General features: G+C 40.2%; 1 protein-coding gene across 2 annotated transcripts; it reads right to left on the bottom strand.

The window, feature by feature from the left end:
* Positions 1 to 1,861: 1,861 nt before the first annotated feature.
* LOC119646186 (odorant receptor 56a-like) lies at positions 1,862 to 16,749 on the bottom strand. Of its 2 annotated transcripts, XM_038046568.1 has the most exons (10): positions 16,537 to 16,749; positions 11,263 to 11,313; positions 9,485 to 9,602; positions 3,303 to 3,520; positions 3,024 to 3,242; positions 2,745 to 2,869; positions 2,594 to 2,693; positions 2,434 to 2,532; positions 2,108 to 2,260; positions 1,862 to 2,042 (listed from the first exon to the last, which is right to left on the bottom strand). In XM_038046568.1, the coding sequence occupies exons 1-10, from the start codon at positions 16,711 to 16,713 to the stop codon at positions 1,989 to 1,991; spliced, it is 1,314 nt and encodes a 437-aa protein (XP_037902496.1). In that variant the 5' UTR covers positions 16,714 to 16,749; the 3' UTR covers positions 1,862 to 1,988. The 2 variants fall into 2 exon arrangements, with proteins under 2 accessions (XP_037902496.1, XP_037902497.1); XM_038046569.1 differs by lacking the exon at positions 11,263 to 11,313.
* Between the last annotated feature and the right edge of the window lie 138 nt (positions 16,750 to 16,887).

The raw sequence follows: 16,887 nt of genomic DNA, 5'->3' as shown, positions 1-16,887 counted from the left end.
GTGCGGTCGCCAGAATGGCAGCCTGAAGTGTGTGTTCGCCCTTCAGGACTATCTCAGATGCGGCATTCGTCATCTCGGGAATGATGCCGGTTGACATCTTGACTGGTGAGATGACGAACATATAGGTACAATGAGAAGGCGATCTCTTTTTTTTCCACAGACAAAGGACCCCGAAAGGGAGGGATCGGTAAATAGATTTCCAGAGCATGGGAATGCGCGGGAAAGGACGATGGGCACACAGGACCATCCCTGCTATCAAGGAGTGACTGGAGAGATGGCACGGTGAGACCAGTTCTAATCTTAGTCAGTACCTGTACCTATTAGTAACACAGGTTTGAATGCAGCGCAGGACGAATGAGGACGTCATTCTATTTTTTATTATGCTTGAAGATTCTGCAGCCATATCAAAGCCATAGCAAAGATCTATCACTCATGTTTTCAGTTAGTGAAACTGAAGGAAGTCTTTCACAAAGCCCGCATGCCAAAATGTAACTTTTCTCGCTACACACTTTCGAGTGACTACTTTCCGCCAACTTTCGAGTGTAAAGCTCTTTGCATTTCGAAAAAAAATTCGCAAACAAATGTACTAATTACAGGGCATGGAATGCTCTTACAAAGACTTCGACACGATCACAACTCCTCCATTCATGAATGAAAGCAATATGCCGTGAAAACTAAATGCAACCCCACGAAATCTTAGCTATTTTCTACTTCTGCGGCGATAAGCCTCCGGTTTCTTATATCGCGTTTAACTAACTAACTAATTTCACATTTATCGGCATAAAAATTGGGAATTATTGAAAAAACAAAGCAAAAGAAGGTCTACTTGCATAAAAAATCGCAACCATAATGAGGGTATTCCATGTGACTTTCGATATTTCAAACTTTCTTCAGCTTTTGTTTTGGTTTTTCGGTCTTTTTATATGTTCCCGAGTTATCACAATCTCCGCGGACGATCCTACCTACTTAAAAGCTAAAGGGGAGCTGGTGATGGTGGTCGGCGGTAGGTTAATGAGAAAGCCCGCAGAGAACTCCCCACAACATTGAAACGTATGCAGAATACTATATTTTTGCATGGTTTCAACCAGACTATTTGAGGGTACGAGGACATCAAGGGAAGTCGTGGGTTATTTTGGCAGCTGTACCTGACAATATTACGGGAACTATAATCACTTTCTCGAGACGCCAAATTCCTTTGATTTCTTGAACCAGCGGCTCATAGTTCACCATTAGATGAGAGATGGCAACATTAATAATATGCGCGGGGCGACCGGTTTTGTTAACCAAGAGGACGTTAGACTAGTTGTTCGATATGTGCCGATCAGTTAGAATTTGCGGCTCCCTATATATGCTGTACGCAGAAATAGCAAATATCGACTGCGGCTCATATCGGTAAACTAGACATGTTCCCGTGATTAGCCCATGTTTGTATGCAAGGCGCCCGAAACGAAATTCGACGCAAACGGCTGCATATTTGCTCCGTCACCCTCATACAACTGGAATACAAGTCGCACACGGGAGAGATATTGACATTGCGAAAATCCCGTTTATTAGATATGTATTGAAAAAACGGAAAATAAGTTGAACATTGTATAGTGGTGTCTAATTTGATAAAAAGAATTTTTCTACTGCCGGAAATATTTGATTCCGATAAGAAAAAGAAGCTCATATAAAAGGAATTTGTCAAGCCGATCCTCTTGCGACGTTTTATCACAGGCCATTATAGATACAATGAAGTGATGCCAGGTCAAAAGTTCCTTTACCCGAAGGGAAGTTTAAGATTTACTAGTAAACGGAATACCCTGTTCAATTGAATTGTATGAAACTTGAAAACTTTTAGATGAAAGTATTATTTTTTAGATTTATTATTCATCATATAGATACTTCAACAAACAAGGAAATTGCAAATAATTATACCATCTGGTGCCGATATCAACTACTAAAATGTTTTTCTAAGTCAAGATTGCTGTATATATATTTGTCTTCTATTATTCTACAAAATTTTGAAGCAACGTAAAATAACTATAAGAAGTTTTTAGTATCTGGAAGAAAGATATGAAAGATATGAATTCATTTACAGAAAAATTAAATCAAAATGTATCACTACCTTGCAAAACGAATCTATATTAATGTATAAGAAGCCGCTCTTCATTATTATTGGTTTCATTGACGCCGTCATAAATAGAGCAATGTCCTTTTGAAGGGAGAGGGGCTCTTCATACCACTTAAACGAGTATAATGCATTGGTTATTTCATTACTCTGAAAATAAAAATTTTGAAATTGTTTGGAATTTTTAATCAAAAGTTTATATTGAATTTTCGGGCTATTGAGAGTACGAGTACATTCTGCTATATTGTTACCTTTCAATGATTTTTCACAAGCATGAGTGGCAGTTTCACTAGATTACTGACAGCTATTGAGTAAAACCTTACCTTATCCGAAATTTCATTAGCATGCCAATAATAAACCCACAGCATACCCACAGTGACAACACTCCACGCCGCATATACTGTATCTCCAACAGTGAAATCCTGAAGATAACAACGGAAGATCTAAGTTTGAAGTTACTCGGATATATAGTATTATGTTCACCTTTGACAGGATATACAATTGTAAGCATAGCAATGCACTTGTCGTTGCAGATTCTATGAACACAGTAATACTTGAAATGTGTCCGTAATTGCAGGCGAATCTATAAAAAAAGTCCTATAAAAAGTTCATATGATTGTAATGTATGGATTACAGTTTAATTTCGGTGAAGTCTTCCACACAACTGGCAAGGACACATTGCAAAAGTCTAGGGCGTGATGAGATACAATTGTGGTTTCCACTAGACTGAACTTTCTTCAATAAATAATCGGCATATTCCTGTGAGAAAATAGTTAAAGGTGTTAGCTTTTATTCACCTGTTGCTCTTTCCGGGTACTCAGGTGTATAGATAATATCTGATAGCTTAGTTCAAACCCAATCCAGTAAATTTTGGAATTGAAATAGGAAAAATCAGCCTTTGGCCCGTACTTACTGACATATTTTCAAGCCTGTATTTTACCACATCTAAACGAAAAGAAATAAATCGCATTAAAGCTGCACTGAATGTGTGCCAAGTGTACAAAGAACACCCGCCGACCAATACCATATAGTAAGGTAAAATGAAGGTGAAAAAGAAGCTTTCACTCAAACTTCCCGTGCAGTACAAAACGAATAAATGGTCCATTCCTTTCGCCTTTGTTGAATTTCCTTCCTTGAAAATTAGATACATTGAAAGTGCAGTTCCATTTAATTAGATGCAATTTTCACATACTTGTCGCTGTATAGTCCACTCTTGCGACTGGTGCCTAATATAATACGCTCCTTCCGCAAAAATCATTAAAACTATCACTATGAATGGCATGACAATGGTATAATTCATGGTCGTGATATATTTTATATAACCGTTGTACATTTGAATTTCCTTCGGTAAACTTGTTATTAGAACTTTTTTTAAACCCACCTTGGCATTCGTCAGCATTTGATTAAATCCTTCGGATAAAAAATATGAAATATGCAATTATTTGAGAAGCGAACTACAGCATCAAAAGTCCAAAAAATCCACCAGGCTCGTCTTCATTCCACAAAGCAAACTTTACGGGAACGGATTTCTTCAAATATCTCTTCTGCATCAATTTCATCGAATCTAATGTTGTGAAAAAGATGACTTTGAAAGACTGTGGATATTTTTTCCGAACTATCACCGGTATAACTGCCCGCAAAAGATTCACGTTATCTCTTGATAAAATTTGGAAATTTACTATCCTTAAATGAAACAAGTCGGGAAACCGGAAGCTTGACGCTTCAGGTATAAAAGGTTTTGTGTTTCCCAATGTGAGGAGCATAACGTAGTTCTCCATTGGCTTATAGCATTGACCCGAGATATTTAAATCGCTCAGTTCTGGGCAGGTTACCGCCATTGCCAGAACTCAGCGATTTAAATATCTGGAGGGGCAGATTACTGCCATTGAAAGAACTGAGCGATTTAAATACCTCGAGTCAATGCTACCAACCAATGGAGAACTGCGTAATGAAATGTTTCAAGCATTAACGCCACCTGGATGAAGTGGCATTCCGCAACTGGTGTTCTTTGTGATCGACGTATCAGCGCACGTCCCAAATCTAAAATTTACTGCAATGTTGTCCGTCTGTCGCTCTCTATAGTTTGAGTGTTGACTATAAAGGACAATGAACGGCGTTTTGCGGTAATGGGGACGAAGATGTTGCATTGCACTGGTGGCGTGACACGTTTTGATCACGTCTGAAATGAGAATATCCACGATCGATATGGGTTTACATCGATCGTGGAAAAACTGCAAGAGAGGCGTTTTCGATGGTGTGGTCACGTAATTCACGCTAACGAGAATTCAACAACCAGTATTGGTCAGAACATCGAAGTCAATGGTAAGCTACCAAAAAGCCGGCCAAAATAATGGTCGCATGATACACTGGATGGGGATTTGAAGGTCTCGCGATTACATCCTGATCAGGCATTTGATAAAATAAAATGACGGAACCGATCACGACGAGCCGACCCCGCTTGTGAACTGAAGGCTGAAGAAAAAGAAGAAGATGTGAGGAGCGGTGAGCCTGACAGTTCCGTGTCACATAGTTAAAAATTCTATTGGCATCTATTTTTTAGAAAGTAATTTAAATAAATCATTTGATGGAAAGCTCCGTATTGAAATAGTCAACCTCATACGCTTCACACTCTGAGTTTAATATTATTAGCAAATGCCTACAATTTAACCAACATCAAATATAAACAAGTCGGGAAACCGGAAGCTCAGCGCTTCAGGTATGAAAGGTTTTGTGTATTTCCTTTATAAAGAGATTTGAGTGTGCATTTGTCCCATTAGCAGGTAGCACGTAAAATATGCATATAATGTGTGAAAATTTCCACTTTCAAGTAATATTTACATTCATAGTCTTGAATTTGCAGAGAAGCGACAGTTTTGACCTAGTATAACTTTGTTAGTAATAGTGCGATTTTCACCAAATTTGACAGAATCATGCTCTATGCTATAGCCTACATTGCTGCAAAATTTTGTGATTCTAGAGTCAACTTAAGGGGGGTTTTCCTGTCAATTACTAAAAATTATAGTAATGTACTATTATTAACTTTATTTTGACAGGTATCGGTATGGAGGGTATTTTGACGCCTAGGCACCATATAGTGATAGCCCCCTGATTTTTTTCAGATTTTTCAGTTTGGTAGTTTCTGAGAATGGGTTCGTTAAAAAAATGACCACTTTCAACCCCCCGCACGCCCCACCTTTTCAACAAAAGTCAAAACTAAGACCGGCTTCGAAAAGTACTAACCGAGACCTTTAATTTGATACCCCACATGACTATATTTGATGAAAAAAAAATTTGCACCCCCCTTTTGCATGTATGGGGACCCCCCCTTAAATTCGACGTAAAACGATGTAACTCACTATATGCGTGAGCGTTCACAGTTCCCACCTTTCTACCAAATTTGGTGCCAATCGCTACAACCGTCTCCGAGAAAAATGCGTGTGACGGACAGACAGACAGACAGACAGACAGACAGACGGACAGACAGACAGACGGTAAACCGATTTTAATAAGGTTTTGTGTTTACACAAAACCTTAAAAAGGGCTAGGGAGAATTAGATTCTTCTTGAATGGAATTTTAATATTTCACTCGAATATCAATTATTCTCGTTAATTATGACGTCAGCATCTTATTTGTATGGCTTAGAATGCTGTTAATTAGCACGAAATTGATAAGTTTGAACTGCTATAACTTTCCCACTAATAGTTGGATTTTCATGAAACCTGGCATGTGTATGCATGAGGCTGTCCTCTATGTCGGTGCAAAATTTAGTACACTTAGGATGAACTTAAGGCGAGTTTTTTAGTCAATTTTTAAAAGTTGATAATATACTATTAGTAAATTTTTTGAGCAGATACCGGAATAGGATATCTCTTGAAGATTAGATTTCACATAAGTGTTTTACACAAAATCTTAAAAAGTGCTGCAGATAATAGATTCTTCATAAATGCGACCCGGTAATTATGACGTCAGCATCTGATTTGCATGGCTTTGGAAGCGGTAAATTCGCGCGAAATTGCTAAGTTTGAACTGCTATAACTTTGGCGTTAATTGCCAGATTTCTACGAAATTTACGTATATACAAAATATTGTCCTCTATGCTGGTACAAAATCCGGAAGTCCTAGGATGAATTTAAGGGGGGTTTTTCAGTAAATTCCTAAAAAGTAGTAATATACTATTAGTAAGTTTATTTCAGCAGATATCCGAATGGGACATATTTTGAGGCCTAGATTTCATCTAGGTGCACCACTCCGATTTTTTCCGGATTTTTAGGTTGGGTAGTTTCCGAAAATGAGTCCTGTCTCACTTCAAGTGCGTACATTTGGACTCATTACTCACGCACTTTGCAATTTATTCCAAAACTAATATCAGTTTCGGAAAGTACAAATCGAGACCTTTCATTTGATACCCTACACAACTATTATATATTTGGTGAAAAAAATTATTGAATCCCCCCTTTGCATGTATGGGGAGCCCCCCTTTAAACTCAACCTAAATTTATGCCACTCGCTGTATGCGTGGGATTTCATAGTTCCCATCTGTCCACCAAATTTCATTCGGATCGGTTTAGCCGTTTTGGAGAAAAATGCGTGTGACAGACAGACAGACATTGAATCGATTTTAATAAGGTTTTGTTTTACACAAAACCTTAAAAATGAGGTTAATATGAAGAAACCTCAATTATTGCCGGATCGCACAAGATTTGCTTGCGCAGAGCACTTATGAATCCGCGATGGAGATTGCTATCATTAGTGAACCATACAGAAATCTTAACGGTGGTGTATGGGTCACAGATTCAACTGGTGAAGCGGCAATATGGGGGTGCGGTCGTCAAGTCATTCAATATAGCATGGATAAAGCGGCTAGTGACATTGTGTGGGCAAAAATAAGCGGTATATTTGTATATAGCTGTTACGCCCCGCCGCGCCTCACACTGCCTGAGTTTGAAGACCTGTTAGATGATCTTGTTTACGACGCAAGGAGACGAGTGGTGGGTTACGCCGATGATAAAGCACTGGTTGTGGTCGCAAAGCATCTCGAGGATGCTGATTTTTACTCAAGCGAAGTAATCAGTGTTGTTAAGGCTTGGTTAGAGAGCGCTGGACTGGCACTCGAGGAGGAAAAGACGGAAGCGGTCCTCATCACTTAGCGCCGCAAAAGAAATTACGCCTGCAGTAAAATCGGGAATCGTATCATCACTTCCAAGCCGGCCGTTAAATACTTGGGGGTGATGATTGACGGAGGACTTAATTTTAAGCAGCTCATAGAGCATACTTGTAAAAGAGCATCCACCACAAGTATGGCTCTCGCAAGATGATGCCGAACGTAGGAGGGCCGCGGCATTCTTGCTCGTAGCCAGAGTGGTGAGTTATATCATGCTGTATGCTGTCCCAGTTTGGGAAAAAGTGCTGCAGGTTTTAGGCAATACATATAAACTGAGCACGGTTTACAGAGGAACATCCTTAAGGATGTGTTCTGCCTTCAGGACCGTCTCAGACGATTTAGCGTTCGTCATCTCGGAAATGATGCCGATTGAGATCCTGGCAACCGAAATGATGAACATTTATAACACAAGGTCCATCTCTCCCTTATCTCAGGTGAAAAAAGCCGAAAGGGAGAGATCCATAAGTAGATGGCCACAGCGATGGGACCAGTCAGAAAAGGGTCGTTGGACTTACAGGTTGATCCCTTCCATCGGGGAGTGGCTGGAGAGAAAGCATAGGGAGATCAATTATAATCTCACCCAGTTTCTCACCGGTCATGGAGGATACTGTCCAATACCTGTACAGGTTTAAATTGGACACCTCGCCTAATTGTCCAATCTACGACCGGGTCCCAGAGATCCCAGGGCACGTATTCTTCCAGTGTCCTAGGTTCATGGAAGAAAGGAGGAAACTAGAGGAAACTCTAGGTGAAGTGCTATCACCAGAAAATTTTGTCCGGAGAGTGGTAGCTTGTCAGGAAGACTGGGATGGGATCAATTCCATAATCGCAGTAATCCAGGATAAACTACGAAAAGCTGAAGAAGTGAGGAAGGCGCGGTTACGAACCTAGCTAAAGTTAGCTAACTCTGCCCCGTGATGTAATACCTAAAGGTGATTCCACGGAGTAGAGGGTGTCGTGGTGGTTTTCGTGGGTAAAAATCCCACATCCTGGCGTGCCCAAGCCAGAGCCCTTTGAAGATTTCCACCTTCTTACAAAAAAAAGACAGACAGACAGACCGATTGAACCGATTTTAATAAGGTTTTGTTTTGCAGACCAATCATTAAAAATATGGTTGATTAGTGTTGCATTGGCTTTGTTTTTCCATTTTTTAAGGTTTTGTGTAAACATAAAACCTTATTAAAATCGGTTTACTGTCTGTCTGTCTGTCTACCACACGCATTTTTTCGGAGACAGTTACAGCGATTGGCACCAAATTTGGTGGAAAGGTGGAAACTGTGAACGCTCATACATATAGTAGGTTACATCCTTTTACGTCGAATTTAAGGGGGGTGTACATTTTTTTTCATCAAATATAGTCATGTGGGGTATCAAGTAAAAGGTCTCAGTTCGTACTTTTCGAAGCCGAAGGGTTGAAAGTGATCAATTTTTTTAACGCACCCATTCTCAGAAACTACCCAACCAAAAAATCTGAAAAAAATCAGGGGGCTGCCACTATATGATGCCTAGGCTTCAAAATACTGTCGCTTCTGTGCAAATTCAAGGCTTTGAATGTCAATATCACTTGAAAGTGGATATTTTCACATAATATATGCTACGTGCTACACACTAATGGGACAAATGCACACTCAAATCTCCTTATAAAACGAATACACAGAACCTTTCATACCTCGAGCGTTGAATTTTGAAATTTAGCACTCGAATTTCGACCTACTTGTTGCCCTATTAAAGGTGGTTAAAATGGAACAAAACAAAAGTTTTAATATTACCTTCGGGAAATCATAACGAAAAACTTACTGAATATATGGCAAAATTGAAAAAAAAATTCTCGGTTGTCTTTAATTTCTTAACAATCAAAGTTTAAATATTCTTGAGAAAGGATTTATATATTACTCAGGATCTAAAAGGACGGAGTATTCACGCTGCTAAAGTGCTCGAAGAGGCCCAATGTTTCAAGTTCCATATATCTGCGAAGGAAAGTGTTGTTTGCAAAATCTCTCACCTGGCGAATTTCTAATAACAACAAGATTCGAAATATACCAACAAAGAAAATTTCTTAAAACTCCGAAATTAGCCAATCCCTTCAATGGTGACAATTACACCTTGGTCAATGGTTTTGCATTGCGTTAATAATGTGGATGTGGCAAAAATAGCAGACTTGGGATGTGGGCTCTGAACTTTTGATCCAAAATATCTCATCTTCCAAACTTACTTTTCCGATAACAATAGAATGCCAGAATCTTTATAAACAAGTTGGCATAGGTTATGCTGGTACACAAGGCAGGACTTAACCTTTCCAAATTATCTGAATGGAGCCAAGTACTGCGAGCCTGTTAAAAGAGAATTGGCTTTTAAAAATAATGCATTAATCAATTCATCATAAACTATATTGAACTAAAAGTGGATAAAAAATGAAACCCCGTCATCGCCTAATATAGTACATATTAGGCGATGATGATTTTACGGTTTCTTACCAGGGTAGAGGCAAATCGTCAGACGCTGCCTCACCTCTGCCCTGGAAGCAACGTGACCGATGCGGCTCGCAGATGTTAAGTGCGCCGAACACAACATTACTTCGAATTATATTGAACGTAAATCCGCCCATACTTTGGATCAAAGCTTCTGGCCAGAGCTGAATATATTTTTTTAAGGTTTTGTGTGAAACAAAACCTTATTAGAATCGATTCGATGTCTGTCTGTCCGTCTGTCTGTCTGTCTGTCTGTCTGTCTGTCTGTCTGTCCGTCTGTCTGTCTGTCTGTCTGTCTGTCACACCCAATTTATTCGGAAACGGCTGAACCGATTGTCACGAAAATTGGTAAGGGTATGCGATCTGGTGTTCCCTTTACATGCAGTAACTGGCGCCATTTTGTATTAAGTTTAAAGGGGGCTCCCCATACAGGTGAAAGGAGGCTGCAAATTTTTTTTTCACAGAATGTAGCCATGTGGGTTATCAAATGAAAGGTATCAATTAGTACTTTTCGAAACTGGTTCAATATTTGATATTGGGTGAAACATAGGGGAGTGAGGGCTCAAAATGTGACCCCCAAAAAGTGTAACAGGTCTCGTTCTCAGAACCTATCCAACCGAAAAATCCGAAAAAAATCACAGTGGTGCATCTCTATGAAATCTAGGCCTCAAAATATATCCGGTTCCGATATCTGCACAAATAGAGTTAATAATAGTACATTTCCATATTTTAGAAATTTACCCGGCACCCCCCTTATGTTCATCCCAGAAGTACAAAATTTAGCATAGGTGTAATGAAGAACATGGTGCACAATTTAGTCAAGTTTGAAGAAAATCCGACTATTATTAACAAAGTTATAGGGTGTGAAACTTTACAATTTTTGTGAATTTCGTGCACTCTACAACCTGCATGACGTCATCATCACATGTCAATTCGTCAATACCACAACGAAATGAGTTCTTATGGATGGGGGCGGAAAGGATTATTTTGTTTTAGTTTTTAGTCATTTGTATATGAATATCAATCACTCCAACCAGACATGTGTGTATGTAGGTATATAGTATATGCGTGCTAATGAACTTTGCGGATAATTCAGATAGATATAAGAAGTAAATCGGAAAGATGGGTACGATCAATTGATATACGTGCATATATGTGTACAGTATTCGGAAATAGGCAGTTTGTTTGTTTAGGCTGAGCGTAATATCTACGGCTGTAATATGGACGTATGTCTCGTAGTTTGGAAAAATATGGAGGAGTATGTTGGATTTGTAACTATATACGGATAGAAAAATGTGCATTGAAATTTTTTAGATAAGATGAACACAAAACCTTTATACCCGAAGCGCGAGCTTCCGGTATTCCGACTTGTTTTAAATTACGGGGTCCTATGCCCGCTTCTACTTGATGCTTCTGATAAAAAACCGTGAAGCCGACATCGCATAATATTTTTTAAAAGTTTGGGTACTAAGCCCTAAGCGAGGGATCCGTGTACCAAAAAAAGAGGGAGTAAGTTGCTCACCATTTGGTCCCGTCCGGCATCAAGTGGATACGGATTTCGGTCCCCGCAATTCTAACAAAAATAAAAAAAAAGTACTATAGTTTGCTTTGAATCCACGACCAGAAAATGTGGTTTTGCGGGAATTTTTGAGAACCTTCTTTCGTTTGAAGAAAAGCGCGACTAAGTCATTGTTTGTTGGTGGAGGCATACAGTACGCTCTATGCCAAATAGAGTACAAGGATTGATTTCGACGATACAAAAGTAGCAATTCCGATTTGAGAAACGAAGAATGTGGAAGACCACCAAAAAAGTTTCGAGATGCCAAACTGCAAGCAATGCTCGATGAGGAAGACACTCAAACGAAATGGATGAAAACCAACTTTCAGAACAATTGAAGGTGACACAACGAGCATCTCTGAATTTAGCGGAAGCAGCAGCGGGGGACGAAGTGTTTCAAGAATTCTAAATGGAAAGAAATCATCGATCGATGCAGGCGAACCATCAATATCGATTGCAAAGCCTAATCGCTTTGGAAATAAATCAATGATCACAAGGGTGTGAGCTTCCCAAACCAGATGAAATTGTTGAAATGTAATTCTACAGACAGTAATGAAAAATTTGAGTCATGCATTGTTTGAAAAGCGATCAGACTGGAATACCAACCATGAAAGAGAAATTTGCAGCACGATACCGCCCCAACACACACATCAAAACCAGTTAGGGACACCACTGCTGCACTTTGCTGTGATGTTCTACGCCACCCGCCCCACTAGCCAGACTTGCCCCTCCTAACTTTCACTTGGGATATCATTTAAAGGGATACGAGGCAAGGCTTCCATTGGTAGAAAGATCTTATGTGAGGAACTCCCACGGTTTTCCGTTCGTACATAGCAAAAAATTCAAAATAGTGTAATACTGAAATAATTTTTTTGTTTGCGAAGCTAATTATCTGAAGTAATTGGTGTTAATTAAATGCTGTATCAGCACCCTCAGATGTATGGACTGATAAGGTGATATGCCAGCTTTCCATGACTGTCGCCAAAAACTTTATTAGTTTCGGATCAATGCGATACAGATGTAGGACATCGGTTAGCCAGGTATGTGGGACCCTGTCGAAAGCCTTGGCATAATCGATATAGCAACTAAAGAGGTTTCTTTGGCCTCTAGTTGCTTGTCCTACAACTACTGAGTCGATATTGAGTTGCTCTTTGCAATCTATCTTATCTATTATTCTTACGTATTTATTTTTAATATACATTATTTTTTTCCTTTTTTTAAATGATTTATTTCCATTACTATTTGTTGATTTATTTTTATTTTATACTTTTATTATTACATATCTTTGAAATAGAATTTTTTTTCGTGCTTTGATTTTTGAGTGCTAATTATATAATATACCATGAATTCTAAGTAGATTTCTTTAATTTGAGGACTCCTTTCTTCTCTCCTCCTCCTTAGCCTCACAAAACTCTCACAAATTATTGCCATCCTCCAAAATAAAAGCCTTAGGATGTCAAGGGTGGGCGGGATCTCAAGGCCGCCCTTCACTGACCGTCAGAGGCGGGAGAAACAAGGATGGATGCTGTGATTCATCGTGGATCTTCCTTCTCGATTGCGGCACTCGCGCGGTCGAGTCATGGTTTTTTTATTTTTAATTTCAAGTTTTAGTTCGCGTATTATTTAGTTCGTTAGGCTCGCGCGAATGCCCATGTTTATGTCTGAATTTTGTACAATGACAGGTGAGGGATTGAAGCACTCCAAGGACCCCCTCTCACATTCCCGAGCCTGGCTAGCACAGAGGTGTGCAGCCGCGTGTCGACGAAGCGCTTGGATGGAGCTTTAGTATTTGCGGGCAGACTTCCACGGTCAATTTGAGCTATTTATTTTAGGTTTTGGGATAGCTCTTCAGGTCATCTCCAGCTACTGAAGATCTTCGCCTGATCATCGAGGAAAGAATAGTACTCCATTGTGAATGTTTTAAGATTGTTCCGTTGGATAGGTTTTCATAACGAGACCTGCTTCAGTTTTTGGGCACGCATATTGAGCTACTACTCCCTTATGTGTTACTCAATGTCAGAAACGAGATCATTTCCGAAAATTACTAATTTAGCCCTTTCATTTTATACTCCACATCCTCCTCTCGTATGTATGGAGAGCGCCGCTCAAACTCAACATAAAATAGCGCCTCTTGCTATATGTAAAGGGGCTCATAGATCACCTCTTCTCACCAAATTTCGTGGCAATTGGTTCAGCCGTTTCAGAGTAAATCAGGTGTGGCAGATTGGCAGATGATTTTAAGAAGGTTTGCAGTACTGCTGTTCCGGAAAAAGGTACAGAAGAAATCGCTGAAATGGCTGAATGGGAATGTAGTCGATTGTCGTTGCGAAAGTCGAAAAGGAAGGGCTTTTTAGGAAATGACCGGCAGTTCTGAAGCAATCTGCAACCTTCCCGTAGAAAAATTCAGCAATTCAGGTGAAAAATTAGTTTATTGAGCTGGAGCAATTTCTGGGTCGCCTTTTCTTTTCAAGTGGATATGGGGAGCAACAGAAAATGCACGATGAGCAGGAGCAACTGTAATTCCCGTAGAGACCACCATTTGCGCCAAACGCCGTAGTAAAGCAAACCGTTGAGAAAGCGAAAAGTGGAAGGTGCATCCCAGGTAATCCAGGGCTTTGTGCCCTGAAAGGCTAAGAAAGGCAAGAGGAAAAAACACATTGCGCCGCTAAAAACTGTCTGCCTAAACTCTCCGTACACTAGCGGTACAGCATCCAAAGAAAGGGTGGAGAGATGGAGGAGAACTTGACCTCTAGCTCGGCTCATTAGAACGGGGGGAGAGGAAAAACCACTACGGAAGTTTTCGGTGAAATCCGATATAAGATCGTGCCTGAAGGCCGTGAAGCAAGAGTCTTCCATTCGGAAAACTAAAGTCCGCAGGCAACAGACAATGATTCTCTGATACCTCGGAGAGAAGACTCTAGTTCTGTGGACACCCGAAATTTTGATTATTTCACAGAAAAGATCGAAGAGACTATCAAGCGTGAATACCTTAAGGTTAGCAATGCCTGGATAGAAATGACCTCTACGAATTCAAACAACTCACTGGGAGTTGCCTAGCAAAACGTGAGAAAACTGTCTAACAGCGGGAAAATTAGAAATGGTTGGATAGTATGCCGCAGACGTATTCGGGCAGTACCAACCAGGTCTATGGTAAATGTAAATACCTGCCACGAAGAGGAGAGTTGCGATCTTAACTGGGATCGTGGTGCGTTTGGCGAGAGCATTACATATATTGTGGGTTGGGGTTTCATAGCGGATTCTGAGATAGCTAGGACGCAGCTAGCATGATTTGCATTTTTCAGATCAATATCCACCGAAGTGCAACTGCAGCTGCCCCCATTGTAAATTCAGTGATGAACTCGATAATAACAGCTTGTGAAGTTTTTATTCCGCAGAGTTGTTCCAGCTATGACAAGCCTTCAATATCCTTCTGGAAGGTGGAAACTGCCGACCCAAGGAAGAAGTGTCATAAGGGCCGTCCTAAACACAACGCTTACACCCCTTCGAGAATCCACAGTACGATAAATAAAAGCAAACCCCGATGCTGCCAGAACCTGGTCGATGAGACGATTGGGGGCCTTTGGAAACTTGATTATAACCAGGTAACCCGAAAAATCAGAGTGTATTGTGCAGGCATTATGTCCCACGCATCTCTTGGGGGTAGATGGCATGGATGGCGCCAGGCATTGCTTACTTTTTTTCGTGAAAGAATTAGAAAAAGGAGTCCACCCTATGCATACCGACCACCTTGCTTGATACGCCGGGACTTATTTCCAACTGAGCTCGGTTTTAGGGCAAGGAGATCCACAATGGATGCTGTAATGTAACTCGTGAATGCGGTTTATCAAGTTGAGGTACACAGCCACTGATCTCGACGGGTGGTGTGCCTCGTAACGCTTGATGTCAGAAATACTCTTAACTGCATAAGATTGTCTTTCCATCTTATGTCCCTTCATGATGGCGATCGCAGGAGTGATTTTCTTTCCCCTTCTTGCTAAGGAACCTAAAGCCATCTGCCAGGGCAAGGGAAAAGACCCGTGAAAAACAGCAACATACTCCAAATTAGTGGCAACTTCCCTGACAAAATTGTTCAAGAGACAGATGGACTGCACGAATTATCTGCAATTTAAATCCGTGGGTGAATCTGAAGGACGGTAAGACTGCCTATTTCGTTACCTACCTACCTGCACAAGATTGAGAAGGCATAATCCTCTGACTGTACTATCCAATGGGGTTGTGGAATTACACCTTTTTAAGATTTTGTTGAAAACACCACGTGCACCCAAATATTTTTAGATAAATAAACCTGGTTTTGAAAGGAGGAGGAATAGGTAGCTTCAGTGTTAACAGCTGTACGCCACCGCAGCGTGGGGTAGGTGAGGAAAGTGCAGCAACTTTGCAGTCTTGCAGATTACTCACTGAAGAAGCTATCGCCACACCTGGCAGTTAGGTATAAAATGTAAATCCAAAAATGAGAAGAAGAAGGAACTTAAGGTCCAGTACGGATAACCGGCGGGAGTCGTCTGACTTGGTAACTGGGTCGGACTCCCTTAATGGACAGCACGGCAAGTCCTTTCTGCCGCTTCCACGTCATGCGGCAGAGAAGCAGTTTTCAATCGGGCGAAGTCTCCGCATACAAATACTGTGGAGATATTTCGTTTCGTTTGTAAGGATGTTTACCACTGTGATTCGAAAATTTTCAATCGTTCCACGACAATAGTTTGTGAAGTAAAATGCAATGAAAAGATGGGCGGAGAAACGTGGAAAAGGTTAGTTTCTTCTTCAATGATCTACACAAAACCACAAAACATAAGAAACAAGAACTTGTGTCCGAACAGCAATATGGTCGACCGGATATAACAAGATTTAGGATCATCAATGAAATACTTTTCGTGAATTTTCTTAACTGGGTATTTAAGGACAATATCAATATTGTATGATTGAACTTCTAAAATTACTTTTGTTTCCACCGAAAGCCTGCTTCCTTACATCAGGTCTGTTCGATTATGTACCGCACTTAGTCTCGACCAGTATGTTGTGATCACGGTAAAACAATAAGGATACACGTATTGGCTTTTCTTTCTGTTGGGATTATCTATCGTTTATCGAGGAGTACCAATTATGTGGAATGGTAATGTTGCGAATGCAGATATATTTAATATATAATAATAGTCTGGTTCCATTTTGAAGATACAATCACTGAATATAAATTGAAAACAAATATTAAGTCTAACTTGCCTGTGCAAAAACCAGTACAAATATTGAGATCGAAACCAAGATCCCACGGAGAAAATGCAGCAAAGGAAAGGAATCTGTACGGGCAAACACATATCCCATAAATCTTAAAGCAACTAGTTGCCATTTGATAAGGGGATTGTCGAACACTTCAGCATCTAAAGCAAAATTCTCCAACATTTTTCTGCGAATGAAAGTAAATTCCGGACACTCTTGTTACTAGACTAGTGGTTGATCTACTTGCAGATATCTTTATAAACGTTTAGATGGACACTTTAAGGCATGCGCATGAGCACAAAGGAAGTTATTTGTAATTGAGAATATCTTCTTTGGTACCTATCGATGGCCATTCGA

The sequence above is a fragment of the Hermetia illucens genome, chromosome 1, assembly GCF_905115235.1.
Source record: "Hermetia illucens chromosome 1, iHerIll2.2.curated.20191125, whole genome shotgun sequence".
NCBI classification, from domain to species: Eukaryota; Metazoa; Arthropoda; class Insecta; order Diptera; family Stratiomyidae; genus Hermetia; species Hermetia illucens.
Note: the sequence above shows the minus strand (reverse complement) of the source record. Positions and strands in the feature narration are given on the sequence as shown.

Bases quoted from the DNA above. Each gene is read 5' to 3' on its own strand.
- LOC119646186 (XM_038046568.1), bottom strand. From the start codon at position 16,713: ATGTTGGAGAATTTTGCTTTAGATGCTGAAGTGTTCGACAATCCCCTT. The intron at 9,603-11,262 runs GTGAGCAACTTA...CTCTTTTAACAG, and splicing joins ATGCCGGACGGGACCAAATG to GCTCGCAGTACTTGGCTCCA. The intron at 2,870-3,023 runs GTAAGTACGGGC...ATTTTCTCACAG, and splicing joins ACAGGCTTGAAAATATGTCA to GAATATGCCGATTATTTATT.